Source organism: Myotis daubentonii, chromosome 5 (genome assembly GCF_963259705.1).
Source record: "Myotis daubentonii chromosome 5, mMyoDau2.1, whole genome shotgun sequence".
NCBI lineage: Eukaryota > Metazoa > Chordata > Mammalia > Chiroptera > Vespertilionidae > Myotis > Myotis daubentonii.
Genome location: NC_081844.1, coordinates 22168480 through 22181425, shown reverse-complemented (window position 1 = coordinate 22181425; position 12946 = coordinate 22168480). Strand labels below are relative to the sequence as shown.

Below are 12946 nucleotides of genomic sequence, written 5' to 3'. Positions count from 1 at the left end.
CAGAAGGGAGGGGCTGTGGAATTGTGCTCTGAGATGGAGAGAAGAAAGGGGCTGAGGAGGAATAAATTGCAAGAAAGCCCTTCAGACCTAAGGACACCAAATGTACGAGATCTTGAGTCCATCCCTTTCACTATTTCATCAGCCTGACTGTTCCCCCAGAAGACACGATTATTAAAAGTTTTACTTCTCCCCACGATGCTTTCCCACAGCGCTCACTCTTGCACCCCCAGTGGCATCACTCACTGGATTTGGCTCTACTGGTCCTTCCTTGGACAATTGATGTGGAAAGAGCAAGAAATGAAGGTCAGGTGCTCTTTATCCAGAGCAGATGAGCATCTTAGAGAGGCACAGAGAGGATGCTCTTAGCCTGTGGCTGAGGAGCTGCAGGTGAGTCTGCAGAGGGAGTTCCAGAGCCTGAATTCTCAGAGCTCCTCATTAAATGGACTGTTTTACTGTTGCTCAGTTCTCTAAGCAATTCAGCCCCTTTGAACCAAGGGACCATATTTCTGAATTAAAGGAGTTATGCAAACATTAAGAGTACATACTGCATAGGTTCATATACATAACTCAGAAAAACACAAAAGCTTTAATATATTTGTTATATAATTGTAAAAAATGTAATTAGCCTGATCCTCTGTTTCCTTATTTCTGCTGGTGATGTGGAATAATAATCCTAATTCCAATAGATTTTGGTAGAAATAAAAAAATGTTTTTTAATCATAGAGTATGTCTAATAACTCTTCTATAGATAGAAAGTGTATGTACATATACATGTATATACATTTGTACATGATTTTCTTTCCAATAAACACACCACACAAAGACATAACACACACACACTAAAATTCTCACCTTTAATGTTGAAAGAAAATGTTAAAGAAATTTGGTGACTATAGAAATTAAAGAATGAATGATTCAATTAATATGAGACTAAAATGATTTAGAAATTTAGATACAATGATGTAATGTAGAAGGTTGACCTTAATTTTAATAATAAATTACATTTCTTATATTAATGCACGAAGACCTCAAAATCAGAACCACATTTACTTCTGTAACTGAAGAGCTTGTCCACCAGCTACCCAGTGAGTCACACACCACACTGAACATGAGATTTGTAGTGGAGAGATTAGATTCACTTTTTTTAGTAGCACTGGGCAAGGACAATGGGAAAGCTAGTGCTCAAACCTTGAACTCCTGGTTCCTTTACTGGCAATTGGTTTTAAAGGGTGTAACTGGGGGTAAGGGTCAATGGGTGATCAGCTCATTTGTATATTCTGATTGGTTGGAGCAGATGCTAGTTACAATGAGCTCTTTTAGGAGTTGTGATCATCAGTCATCCAATGTCAGCCAGTCTGGGGTTTATGACTGTGGTCATGATAATCAGTGTTTTTTTACCTGGCAGAACATTTTAGTCCTTATAAAACCAACTCAAGGTATGTGTCACTATGTTATCACAGATTCCAGATGGGGCACTAGTGGCACAAGAACCTGATTTATGTCTAAAAAAGTTACTTTGGTGAATATAAGAAGAGGTACTCAGGTCTGTTTCCTTGCAAGTGAGACATTGGGGGTATGGGATTTGATTGAGAAGGGATTCTGGCTTGGTTTCAAATTTATGAAATTGGGAATTCACTGGATCTGTTAATGGAGCAGACTCACCAAATTGACGTTAGATTATTTTCTTCTACTTAATGTAAAGTTTCAACATGAAATCCTTTACCAAAGAAAGCTAATAGAATGGATTAACAATGATGGGGATTGATTGCATCAATGACTCTATCAATGGAATCCTTGTATCCTCTCACTTTCCATTATGACTTTCACCCCCCATAACAGATAGAGTCTGTTTGCCCACCACTTGAATCTTATGGGTTTCTTTGACCAGAATAATGTGGTAGAAGTGATGTTGTGCTAATTCTGAGCCATGCACACATCTGTCTCTTGGAATACAGCCATGGCTGTGTAAACAAGCCCTGACCATCTGGAATAAGCCTCCAGTCCCAGCGTTCCAGCTAAAGCCACTAGATAAGCCTACCACAAGTAAATCCAAAACTTGTGTGAGAAACTCATCCAAGGTCAGTCAAGGCACTGCCCTGACCAGAAGCATTATAGCAGTGGTTCTCAACCTACTGCCCTTTTAAAAACAGTTCCTCATATTGTGACCCAACGTAAACTTATTTACGTTGCTTCTTCATAACTGTAATGTTGCTACTGTTATGAATCATAATGCAAATATCTGGTAAGCAGGATGGTCTTAGGCGACCCCTGTGAAAGAGTCATTCGACCACCAAAGGGGTCGCGACCCACAGGTTGAGAACCGCTGCATTAGGGAGACCAGATCTACCCAGCGACCCCTACTTACACACTTTAAGTTATGAAGGACTGAGGCAATTTGATACAAGAAAATCACAGACACAATACTTTATTAAGTAAGATTGAGAAAATTGAGGAACCGGAAGGTTAAGAAAATTGCCCAAGGTCACACAGCTAGTAAGTTCTGAAACTAGGGCACAGACTCAGGGCTCCTTAACTCCAGAAACTGCTCCCAAATCAGTATTCTATCTCCTTCTGCTGATAAGCAGCGCATGAAAAAGTGTTCTTATTTCTAAGCTATTACTCAACCAAGTATGCATCCATATTCAGAGGCAGATTCCAACCTGGGGCAACTGATTGGCCCCTACTATGGCCACCTTGACCAGCTATGAGACCAGCAAGATCTCAACCTGGCTGGATGTGAGGCACTTCATATTTGCAAGTCAGTAGCATTTAGAAATAGAATTCCACTGTCTTACACCTGAAAGCAGAAGAGTCATTTTTTCACAAAAATAGAACAAACCTAAAATTTGTGTGGAACTGCATAAGAACCTGATGAACCAAAGCAATTCTGAGAAAGCAAAACAAAGCTGGAGGCAACCCATTCCCTGATTTCAAGCTATATTATAAAGCTATAGTAATGAAAGCAGTATAGTACTGGCACAAAAACAGACACATAGATCAATGGAAAAGAACAGACAGCCAAGAAATAAATACACACACGTAACGTCATTAATTTAGGAGAAAGGAACCAAAATTGTTAAATGAGGAAAGGACAGTGTCTCCAATAAACTGTGCTGGGAAAACTGGACAACCACAGGGAAAAGAATGAAACTGGGTCACTATTGTAAGGGTTCAGAATGAGTCACACCAAGACATGTGCTTGGATTGCTTTTGAGCTGAAGGCACCTGAGACCCTGGGAGTCCAAGAGAAACTTTTACCTCTCCCTGAAAGAATTTACCTCTCCCTTAAGGACCCTTATTATTAACTCTTGCCAATGATAAGAGTTATCATCAGAGATACTACTAACATCTTATGACCTATAAATAGGGCAGGGCAAATTTCTAATTACTGAACATCTGCTCTTCCCATTGTCCTGCAATGTCCGTCCTCCCTTCTGAAGCCTCAGGAGCTTTGCCTCATCTTTAGCTCAGAATGTCATATATACACTAGCTCACTGTCTCTTCCAGTCTCTGAACCTCACATTTATGTTTCCAAGTAGATTCCACTGGGACATAGATATTTGATAATCAAGTTTGGCCAGTAACTATGGTAGCTCTTCTGGATGCTCAGCTAAATACAACATTGAAACCTGGAAATTAGGTATAAAATGCAGTAGTGTGCTTGACTAAGCTTTTGTTTCAAATACATCCACCACAAATGATTATTTTGCCAGATGCATGACACAGCTACATAAGCACACATGTTCCCTTCACCCATGAAGTTCTCCTTTTATTTTAAACTACAGGCAGGATCACAAAATTTGTGCATGTAGGCAAGGGGGAAGGTCCCTCAGGCTGGCGTGCATCCTCTCGCAATCCAGAACCCTTCTAGGGATGTCCAGCTGCTGGTAAGGCCCTGCGGGATTGGGTCTAAACCAGCAGTTGGACATCCTTCTCTCAATCTGGCACCACTGGCTCCTAACCACTTGCCTGCCTGCTCATTACCCCTTACCGCCTCTGCCTCAGCCTCTGCCACTGTGACTTTGTCCAGAAGGACGTCCGGAATGACGTCCGGAAGGTTGTTTGGATATCCGGTCTTATTAGCATATTACGCTTTTATTATTATAGATTTAATTATTTTGTTTTGGAATAATTAATATATGCAATTTAATTTTTGTGGGGTTTTTATGGTTATAGGAGACACAATATTTTTTTTTAAGACTCAAAACTTCAATCCTTTTTATTTCAAAGTCCATTTTCTTTTCTTTTTTTAAACATAATTATTTTTTAAATTGTTTAAAGTATTACAGATATTAGTCTCCTCTTTTCCCCCATTGACCTTCCCCCAGCCTCCCCTACCCTGTGGCACATGCCCTCACCCCATCCCAACCCCAGTGTCATGCGTCCATTGGTTACGCTTATATGCACGCATACAAGTCCTTCAGTTGATCTCTTACACTCCCTCCAACACTCCCCAGACTTCCCTCTGTAATTTGACAGTGTGTTCGATGCTTCTCTGCTTCTGTATCAATCTTTCTGTTTATCAGGTTTTAATGTTCTTTATTATCCATAAATGAGTGAGATCATGTGGTATTTTTCTTTCATTGACTGGCTTATTACACTTAGCACAATGTTCTCCAGTTCCATCCATGCTGCTGCAAATGGTAAGAATAATTAATATATGCAATTTTATTTTTGTGGGTTTTTTTTATTATAGGAGACACACTATTTTTTTTCAAGAGTCAAAACTTCAATCCTTTTTATTTCAAAGTCCATTTTCTTTTCTTATTTTAACATAATTATTTTTTAAATTGTTTAAAGTATTACAGATATTAGTCTCCTCTTTTCCCCCATTGACCTTCCCCCAGCCTCCCCTACCCTGTGGCACATGCCCTCACCCCATCCCAACCCCAGTGTCATGCGTCCATTGGTTACGCTTATATGCACGCATACAAGTCCTTCAGTTGATCTCTTACACTCCCTCCAACACTCCCCAGACTTCCCTCTGTAATTTGACAGTGTGTTCGATGCTTCTCTGCTTCTGTATCAATCTTTCTGTTTATCAGGTTTTAATGTTCTTTATTATCCATAAATGAGTGAGATCATGTGGTATTTTTCTTTCATTGACTGGCTTATTACACTTAGCACAATGTTCTCCAGTTCCATCCATGCTGCTGCAAATGGTAAGAATAATTAATATATGCAATTTTATTTTAAATAAGAAGCATTTTCAAAACAAACAAAGAGAGAAACTTCACATTAGATAATGGATATATCTAGGGAGCAAAGTTCATTTGGAATTACACACAGGAACAAACATAGAATTTTTGTAATATTTACACAAGAATTAACATGTTATCAAATTTCCATTTGAAAACCCTGAGTAACCTAGACTACTGACCATGTGAATGTCTCTGGTTTTTCCCCCTTGCCTTAATTCCTCCTCTTAGGATTTAAATAAAAACCAAACCTAAAATATATAAAGTACTCATACAACTCAACAAAAGGAAGACAAACAGCCCCATCAGAAAATGGGCAGAAAACCTAAATAGACACTTCTCCAAAGAAAGACACACAAATAGCCAACAGTCATATGAATAAACCCTCAATGTCACTAATCATCAGAGAGATGCAAATTAAACCAAAATGAAGTGCCTCCTCAAACCTGCCATAATGGCTGCTATCAATAAATCAACTAACAACAAGTGCTTGTAAGGATGTGGAGGAAAGGGAAACCTCGTGCACTGCTGGGGGGAATGCAGACTGGTACAGCCCTGGTGGAAAACAGTGTGGAGTATCCTCAAAAACAATTAAAAATGGAACTGCCATTTGACCCAGTCATCCTGCTTCTAGGAATATAACCTAAGAATTCTGAAATACTAATCAGAAAGAATATATGTACCTCTATGTTCATTTCAGTGTTATTTACAATAGCTAAGAACTGGAGACAGCACAGGTGCCCATCCATTGAAGAATAGATTAAAACACAAACACACACACACACACACACACACACACACAAAATGGAGGTATATTTACACAATGGAATACTACGCAGTTGTGAAAAAGAAGGATCTCTTACCCTTTGAAATAGCATGGAGGGGCCTGAAAAGTTTTATGCTAAGTGAAATAAGTCAGCCAGAGAAAGTATCAAATGATCTCAGTTATATGTGAAATCCATGAACAAAATAAAGTGCCAAACAATATAGATCCAGAGACATGGAAGCATGCAACAGACTGTGCATTATCCGAGGGAAGGTGAGGAGGGAAGAAATTAACCAAAGAACTTATGTGCATATATGAATAACACATGGACACAGATAGTAGTGGGGTGAAGGCCTGGGGAGGGGACTGGAGAGGAGAAGAGTGGGGTCAATGGGGGAAGAAAAGAAGGACCTCTGTAATACTTTCAATAATAAAGATACATTTTTAAAAAGCAAACCCCCAAAACCATAGCCATCATACCCTTGGTCTCCATAGAGGCAGAGTCCTTCAGGCCAAGCCCATTTCTCTCTCTCTTTCACACACATGCATACACACAGCTTCCTGTGTGGCTTTTGGGGGTACAGCACTGTAAGTAATAAACCTTATGTTTTCATAGTTCCATGATTGTTGTTGTAATTATTGGAAGGACCACAAGAGTCCATCCGCCCAGGACATTGACGCTGGTCTGAGGAACAAGTAGTAGGAACCAGGCCAGTGCCCAGGCATTCCTCTCCTATTGCATCGCTATCAATAGACTGAGACTTGTAGGGAACAATGATAAAATCTATAATATCAAGAAGAGCAGTTAAGGTACAAATGTACAGAGAATGAGGGACACATGGTGAAAACTGAGGTTTCAGATTTTATGGAATGAAATTATATAATGGATTAGGTAGCCAAGTGCAGTTTTTCTACATGAGTAATACCACTTATTATTCTACCTACAAAACAAGAAGAAATTACTTACAATAATATATGTCATTTGAGAAGGAATTATTCTTAAGACATCATATTTCTAGTGAAGTAAATGAAAACTTCTCACTATTTCTGATCAAGGTTGAAAAACTTAATGAAGTTTTAAAAAGGACAAAGGGAATGATTGTCTATATAACAGACAAACCAGGAAGTTTAGTAAAATGGTTATTTAAATTGTATAGAGACGTTGAAACAAACAAAGGAAATTCAAGGACAGAATAAAAGGAGCAATTCTGGCTCAGCCTGTGTTTCTCAGTGAGTGAGTGTCAACCTATGAACCGGGAGGGATCCGTTTGATTTCTGGTCAGGGCACATGCCTGGGTCTTGGGTACAATCACCAGGAGTGGGTATTCAGGAGGCAGGCGATCAATACTATTCTCTCATCATCCATGTTTCGCTCTCTCCCTTACCCTTCCTCTCTGAAATCAATAAAAATATGTATTTTTTAAAACTAAAAGGAGTAAGTCTAAAAAACACACTGTGATTAAAAAAATCACAATTTCTGGTTTTAATATCTTTAACCCCAAAATCAAGGGCACTTTTTACCTCGAGATGCTTGTCCCCTTTGTACCTGCCATCCCAAAGAATGTTTTCAGGGCCCTCTTTATGTCCCTGTTCCTGAGACTGTAGATGAAGGGGTTCAGCATGGGTGTGACCACAGTGTACATCACTGAGGCTGCTGCACTTGAGTGTGAGCTGTGGGTATCAGCAGAGCTTAGGTACACTCCTATGCCTGTTCCATAAAATAATGAGACAACCCAGAGGTGAGACGCACATGTAGAAAATGCCTTATACTTCCCCTGAGCTGATGGGATTGCACGTACGGAGGACACTATCTTTGAGTAAGAGTAAATGACACCAGCGAGGGGGACAACACCCAGTAGCACAGCTATAAAATACATCACCATCTTATTATGAAAGGTTTCGGAACTGGCAAGTTGGACCACCTCTTTGAGTTCACAGAAAAAGTGGGGGATTTCCAAGTCTGTACAGAAGGACAATTGCAACACCATTAAACTTTCTAACAAAGATTGCAGGGCACTTGTGATCCAGGACACCAGAACCAGCAGTCCACAGAGCCGGGGGTTCATGATGACCATATAGTGCAGGGGGTGGCAGATGGCCACATACCTGTCATAGGCCATCACGGCTAGAAGGAAGTCATCCAGTCCTCCAAAATGTAGGAAGAAATACAACTGTGTGATGCAGCCTTTAAACGTGATGGCTTTGCTCTGTGTCTGGATGTTCCACAGCATCTTCGGGACGGTGGTGGAGGTGAAACAGATGTCTACCAAGGACAGGTTGGAGAGGAAGAAGTACATGGGCGTGTGGAGGTGGGAGTCTGAGCTGACAGCCAGGATGATGAGCAGGTTTCCCAACACAGTGATCAGGTACATGGAGAGGAAAAGCCCAAATATGAGGGGCTGCAGTTCTGGTTCCGCTGATAATCCCAGAAGAAGAAATTCTGAAATAAGAGTATCATTCTCAGGTTCCATGGGTGGAGGTGACTAGTAGAAAAGAAAAAATAGCATGATTAGGTTTTCCTCAAATGGCCATAACAAGCACAGTTGAAATGCTACAACTATATCTTGTAAAAAAGCAACAATAGTTATTTTTTGTATGCATCATCCCCCATGACATCTCTGAGTAGAAATTCCACTCTTCCTCAAACTTTGTTTCCAAGGTGGTCGTGGATTACACTATTTTTATGAGAAATGCTTTCATGCACTTAAGGAATATTTATTGATATTTCCAACCTCGAGTGAAAGTCTACAGGATGCTCAGAAACAAAATTCCTAGAATATAATGATAGTGAAAGAATATATACAACAAATATGTCATATTCAAAGTTAGATGGTGTCCTGTGTAGAAAAAGAAAGTTGGTATAAAAGAGAGTGGATGGGGTGTTATTTTATACTTGGAAGACAGGCATCCCTGAAAACAAGGTGGCAATTGAACAGAGACCTCAAGGAAGACAGGGGTAGGGGGGTCATGGGTTTCTTTGGAGCAGGGTTATTTAGGAAAGGAGGCAGTGCCAAATCCCTGAGCTGACACTTATTTTAGGTATTAAAGACTCAAAAAGGATCCAGAATGGTGAAATAGAGTCAAAAAGTCACAAAAAATATTACAGTGTATCATACATAGTGAAGGTATATGGTTCTCTTTGTTCAGAGAGGTGTGTGTGTGTGTGTGTGCAGGGGTGGGTTTCTGTGTGTATGTGCAAAAATTGCTGGATCACAATGTAAAGGCATGTCTGATTTTGGGACACAGTCAAAATAATCTGGAATTCAATACAATAAATGTGAGAAGAGTTTAAAATGCCAGTTCCTTTGGGTAGCAGCAGAGCAGAGATACAGGGAAAAATAGACACATGGCACCTGTTCTTCCGTGAGCATTCTCTGAGATCTCCTTATACTCACTCTTGTGCTGATGAGAGAAAGACACACAGAATGTAAGAAGAGTTCCAGGTCCATCATGCACCAGCAGTAGAAGAGTGAATTAGAACTCACACCTCTATGACACTAAGTCAGTGCTTTTCTGCTCTGCAAGGCTACCTCACCCTGTCAGTGCTTCACAGAGAAGAGGAAATGCTAAGGTTGAAATAAAGCAGAATCCTGAGAGCTGAGCAGAAAGAAGGGAGGGTCTGTTCCTGCAGTGGGAGGAGTGAGGCTGGGGAATTGTGCTCTGAGATGGAGAGAAGAATGTGGTTGAGAAGGAATAAGTTGCAAGAAAGCCCTTAAGACCTAAGGACAGCAAACGTGCAGGATTTTCAGTCCATACCTTTCACTATTTCATCAGCCTGACTGTTCCCCCAGAAGACACGGTTATTAAAAGCTTTGCTTCTCCCCAGGATGCTTTCCCACAGCGCTCACTCTGGCACCCTCAATGGCATCACTCACTGGATTTGGCTTTACTGGTCCTTCCTCCCTTGGACAATTGATGTGGAAAGAGCAAGAAATGGAGGTGAGGTGCCCGTTTTCCAGAGCAGTTGAACATCTTAGAGAGGCACAGAGGATGCTCTTAGCCTGTGGCTGAGGAGCTGCAGGTGAGTCTGCAGAGGGAGGTCCAGAGCCTGAATTCTCAGGGCTCCTCATTAAATGGACTGTTTTACTGTTGCTCAGTTCTCTAAGCAATTCAGCTCCCTTGAAAGCAAGGGACCATAAATAAAGGGCAACTTTCTGCCAGTTTGGTCTCCATGGGATCACCTTGGGGACCAGATGCATATCCCCTTCCTACTGATGGGTCCACCTCCCCTGGAATAAACATCTCCCCAGGGTATGTAAACTCTCATGCAGGACACATGGACAGGATAACATCATGAGCTTCTGAGCTGCTGTGAGTCACACTGAGTGTCTGACCCAGAGATTAGTGATGTCCCTGACCACACCCATCCCAAACAGGAACCTCCCAGAAACTTCCCCTTGACCTCAACTTTGAAAACCAGAGATCAATTCTGAAGATGTACTTGATGGAGAGTACATTATTTTGGCTGCAGAGATAGAGTTTCTTATGTACAGGTTCCCCAGATCCAATTATTCAATGTTTTTTCATCTGGGGTAAATGCATTCACATCTCTAAACTCACACAGGTACATATTTTTTTTCTGACCAGCGAGGCTATTCAGTGCATTCCTTTACGATGGGGAAGAGCACTTTGAATATAAAAACAGTACCTGATAGTGACTTAGAGCACTCACTGCCAAACATATGTGTAAAGAACTAGATACAGATAATTATTGGACCATCAGTACGCTGTTGCAGCTACTTAACTCTGCCATTGTAGTGTGGAAGCACTGGTAGGCAATACCCACACAGATGGGCTCGGCTGTAGGTATTCATTTTCTGTGGATTCTGTAACAACTAAGCCCAAACTCAGGTGGCTTTAAAAAACAGAAATATATTTCATCAGGTTCTTGATGTGAGAAGTCTTTTCTCAGGATGTCAGAGAGGCTGCACTCCCCAGGGGCTCTAAGGGAGGCTGTGCTCCTTGCCTCATCCTGCTATTAGTTTCTCCAAGCATCCCTAGGCTTTGTGGATGCATCACTCTAATCTTAGGAGACATATGGTCTTCTTTTCTCTGTGCCTCTCCACTGTATCTCTTATAAGGAGCTTGGTCATTGATTTTAGGGTCCAACTGGATAATTGAGGATGATTGCATCTTGAGATCCTTAATCCGATCTAATAAAAGAGTAATATGCTAATTAACTGTCACTCCCTAACACAATTTCTCTGTCACAAAGACGGCAATGGCCATGAAGCTCAAGCAAGCAGGAGGCTTTAGTTTCCCCAGGCAGTGGAGGTAGCCAAGCTTCCTGCCAGCCCTATCCGGCCCTGAGGTCCGCTCAAGTCTACAAAGTTTCAATTAGAGAAAATAAATAAATCCCAGATACCTGTTTCCAGCCTGAAGGGGCTGTGGGCATCCTGAAAATGGCCCTCAGGCCCTCACCCAGGCTGGCCAGGCACCTTAGAGGGACCCACACCCTGATCAGGACACCCATGAAGGCAAACTAGCGGCCCCCACCTGTGCACCAGGCCTCTATCCTATATAAAAGGGTAATATGCCAATTGACCCACAGGCTGGAAACAGGTACCTGGGATGCCTGATTGCCAGCTTAGGCCTGATCCCCTGGAGAGCGGGTCTAAGCCAGCAGGTGGACATCCCCTTAGGGGACCCAGGCTGCGAGAGGGCTCACACCAGGTTGAGGGACCCCCCGAGTGCACAGATTTTTGGGCACCAGGCCTCTAGTTATATCTATAAAGAGCCTTTTTTTTCAAATAAAGTCGCATTTACAGGTACTTAGTGTTAGAATGTAGACATATCTTTTACGGGGCTACCATCACCCTACTGATAAAGCCTCTTTACAAAAACAGGCTGGGGTGGGATTTGCTCTTTGGGGAGTACTTTGCTGGCCCCTGATTAAGTGTGTAAATTTGGACATGGGCAGTAAGTAAATCAGATACAAAATTGTAAAATTAAAAGAAGAGTTAAATCTGGCTTCTTTTCTGCTAGTGGGAAGGTCCAGGAAATCTATAGCACACAGGCTCTGCTCAGTCTCCCCAGACCCTGGCTGATGTAACTGTCAGACCCATCCCCTATCCTGACTCTCCTCCCAATATAACTCTCCCTTTGCCAGTTTCCATTAAAGTCAACCTGAAGTACCTCAAAGCTTAGCTCTAGGAGAACTTGGCTGAGTGGAGGGCCAGCCATGAGCTGTCCTTGGTTTCTGCTGATGGTTCCAGTAACCTGACAAGCAATTATGTTTCTAAGGCACCCTTCGAATCGATAGAATAGTGTAAGGAGTGCAGACTACCTGATTTAAATTATGAGCAGAAGAAGTCTACCATGAAATCCATGAGCCTCTAATATTGAGAATTTATTAATTGTATTATCTTAGAATAAATTAATAGAAAAAATCATCCAAATATAGTAGAGTCATCTTGATATATGCAAATGATAATGTATAAAAGCACTTCTAAGTAACTGTACATAAGGTATTTTTTAGCTACCATAAAATAGTTTCCTTGATCATCAGCTAATATCAGACCTGACAAGAAAATATTTGAGGAATGTGCTTGAAGGTCATACAGAGGACAAATATGCCTGCTACTGTCATGTATGTCATCACTGTTCTGAAATTTCAAATCTATGCAACCAAAGAGTAAAAGCAATAGTAGGTTCATGTCTTCCGTAAAAGTAAATTAATCACTTTTTCAGATGATAAAATTGGCTGTCTGAAATGCATTAGAAGGCTATTACAACTAGCAAGTCATTTTGATCAGTCTAGATTTAAAAAACAAGCATGTGTTGCCTGGCCGGTGCTGCTCAGGAGGTCATGGTTGGATCCCTGGTCAAGGCACCTGCCTGGGTTGCAGGCTTGAATATCTGAAACATATGCCACCCTCTGGGTCTTTGTACTGACTCTTCCCACAGCAGGGCACACACTTCCCCCAGATAGATTCATGACTCCCACTCTGTCTTCCTCTAGGACTCTGTTCAAATATCACTT

General features: G+C 41.3%; 1 protein-coding gene across 1 annotated transcript; it reads right to left on the bottom strand.

Moving 5' to 3' along the window:
- Positions 1-7481: 7481 nt before the first annotated feature.
- LOC132234125 (olfactory receptor 7A17-like) lies at positions 7482-8435 on the bottom strand. Its single transcript, XM_059695175.1, has one exon. It carries the CDS (start codon positions 8433-8435, stop codon positions 7482-7484), a length of 954 nt encoding a protein of 317 aa, XP_059551158.1.
- Between the last annotated feature and the right edge of the window lie 4511 nt (positions 8436-12946).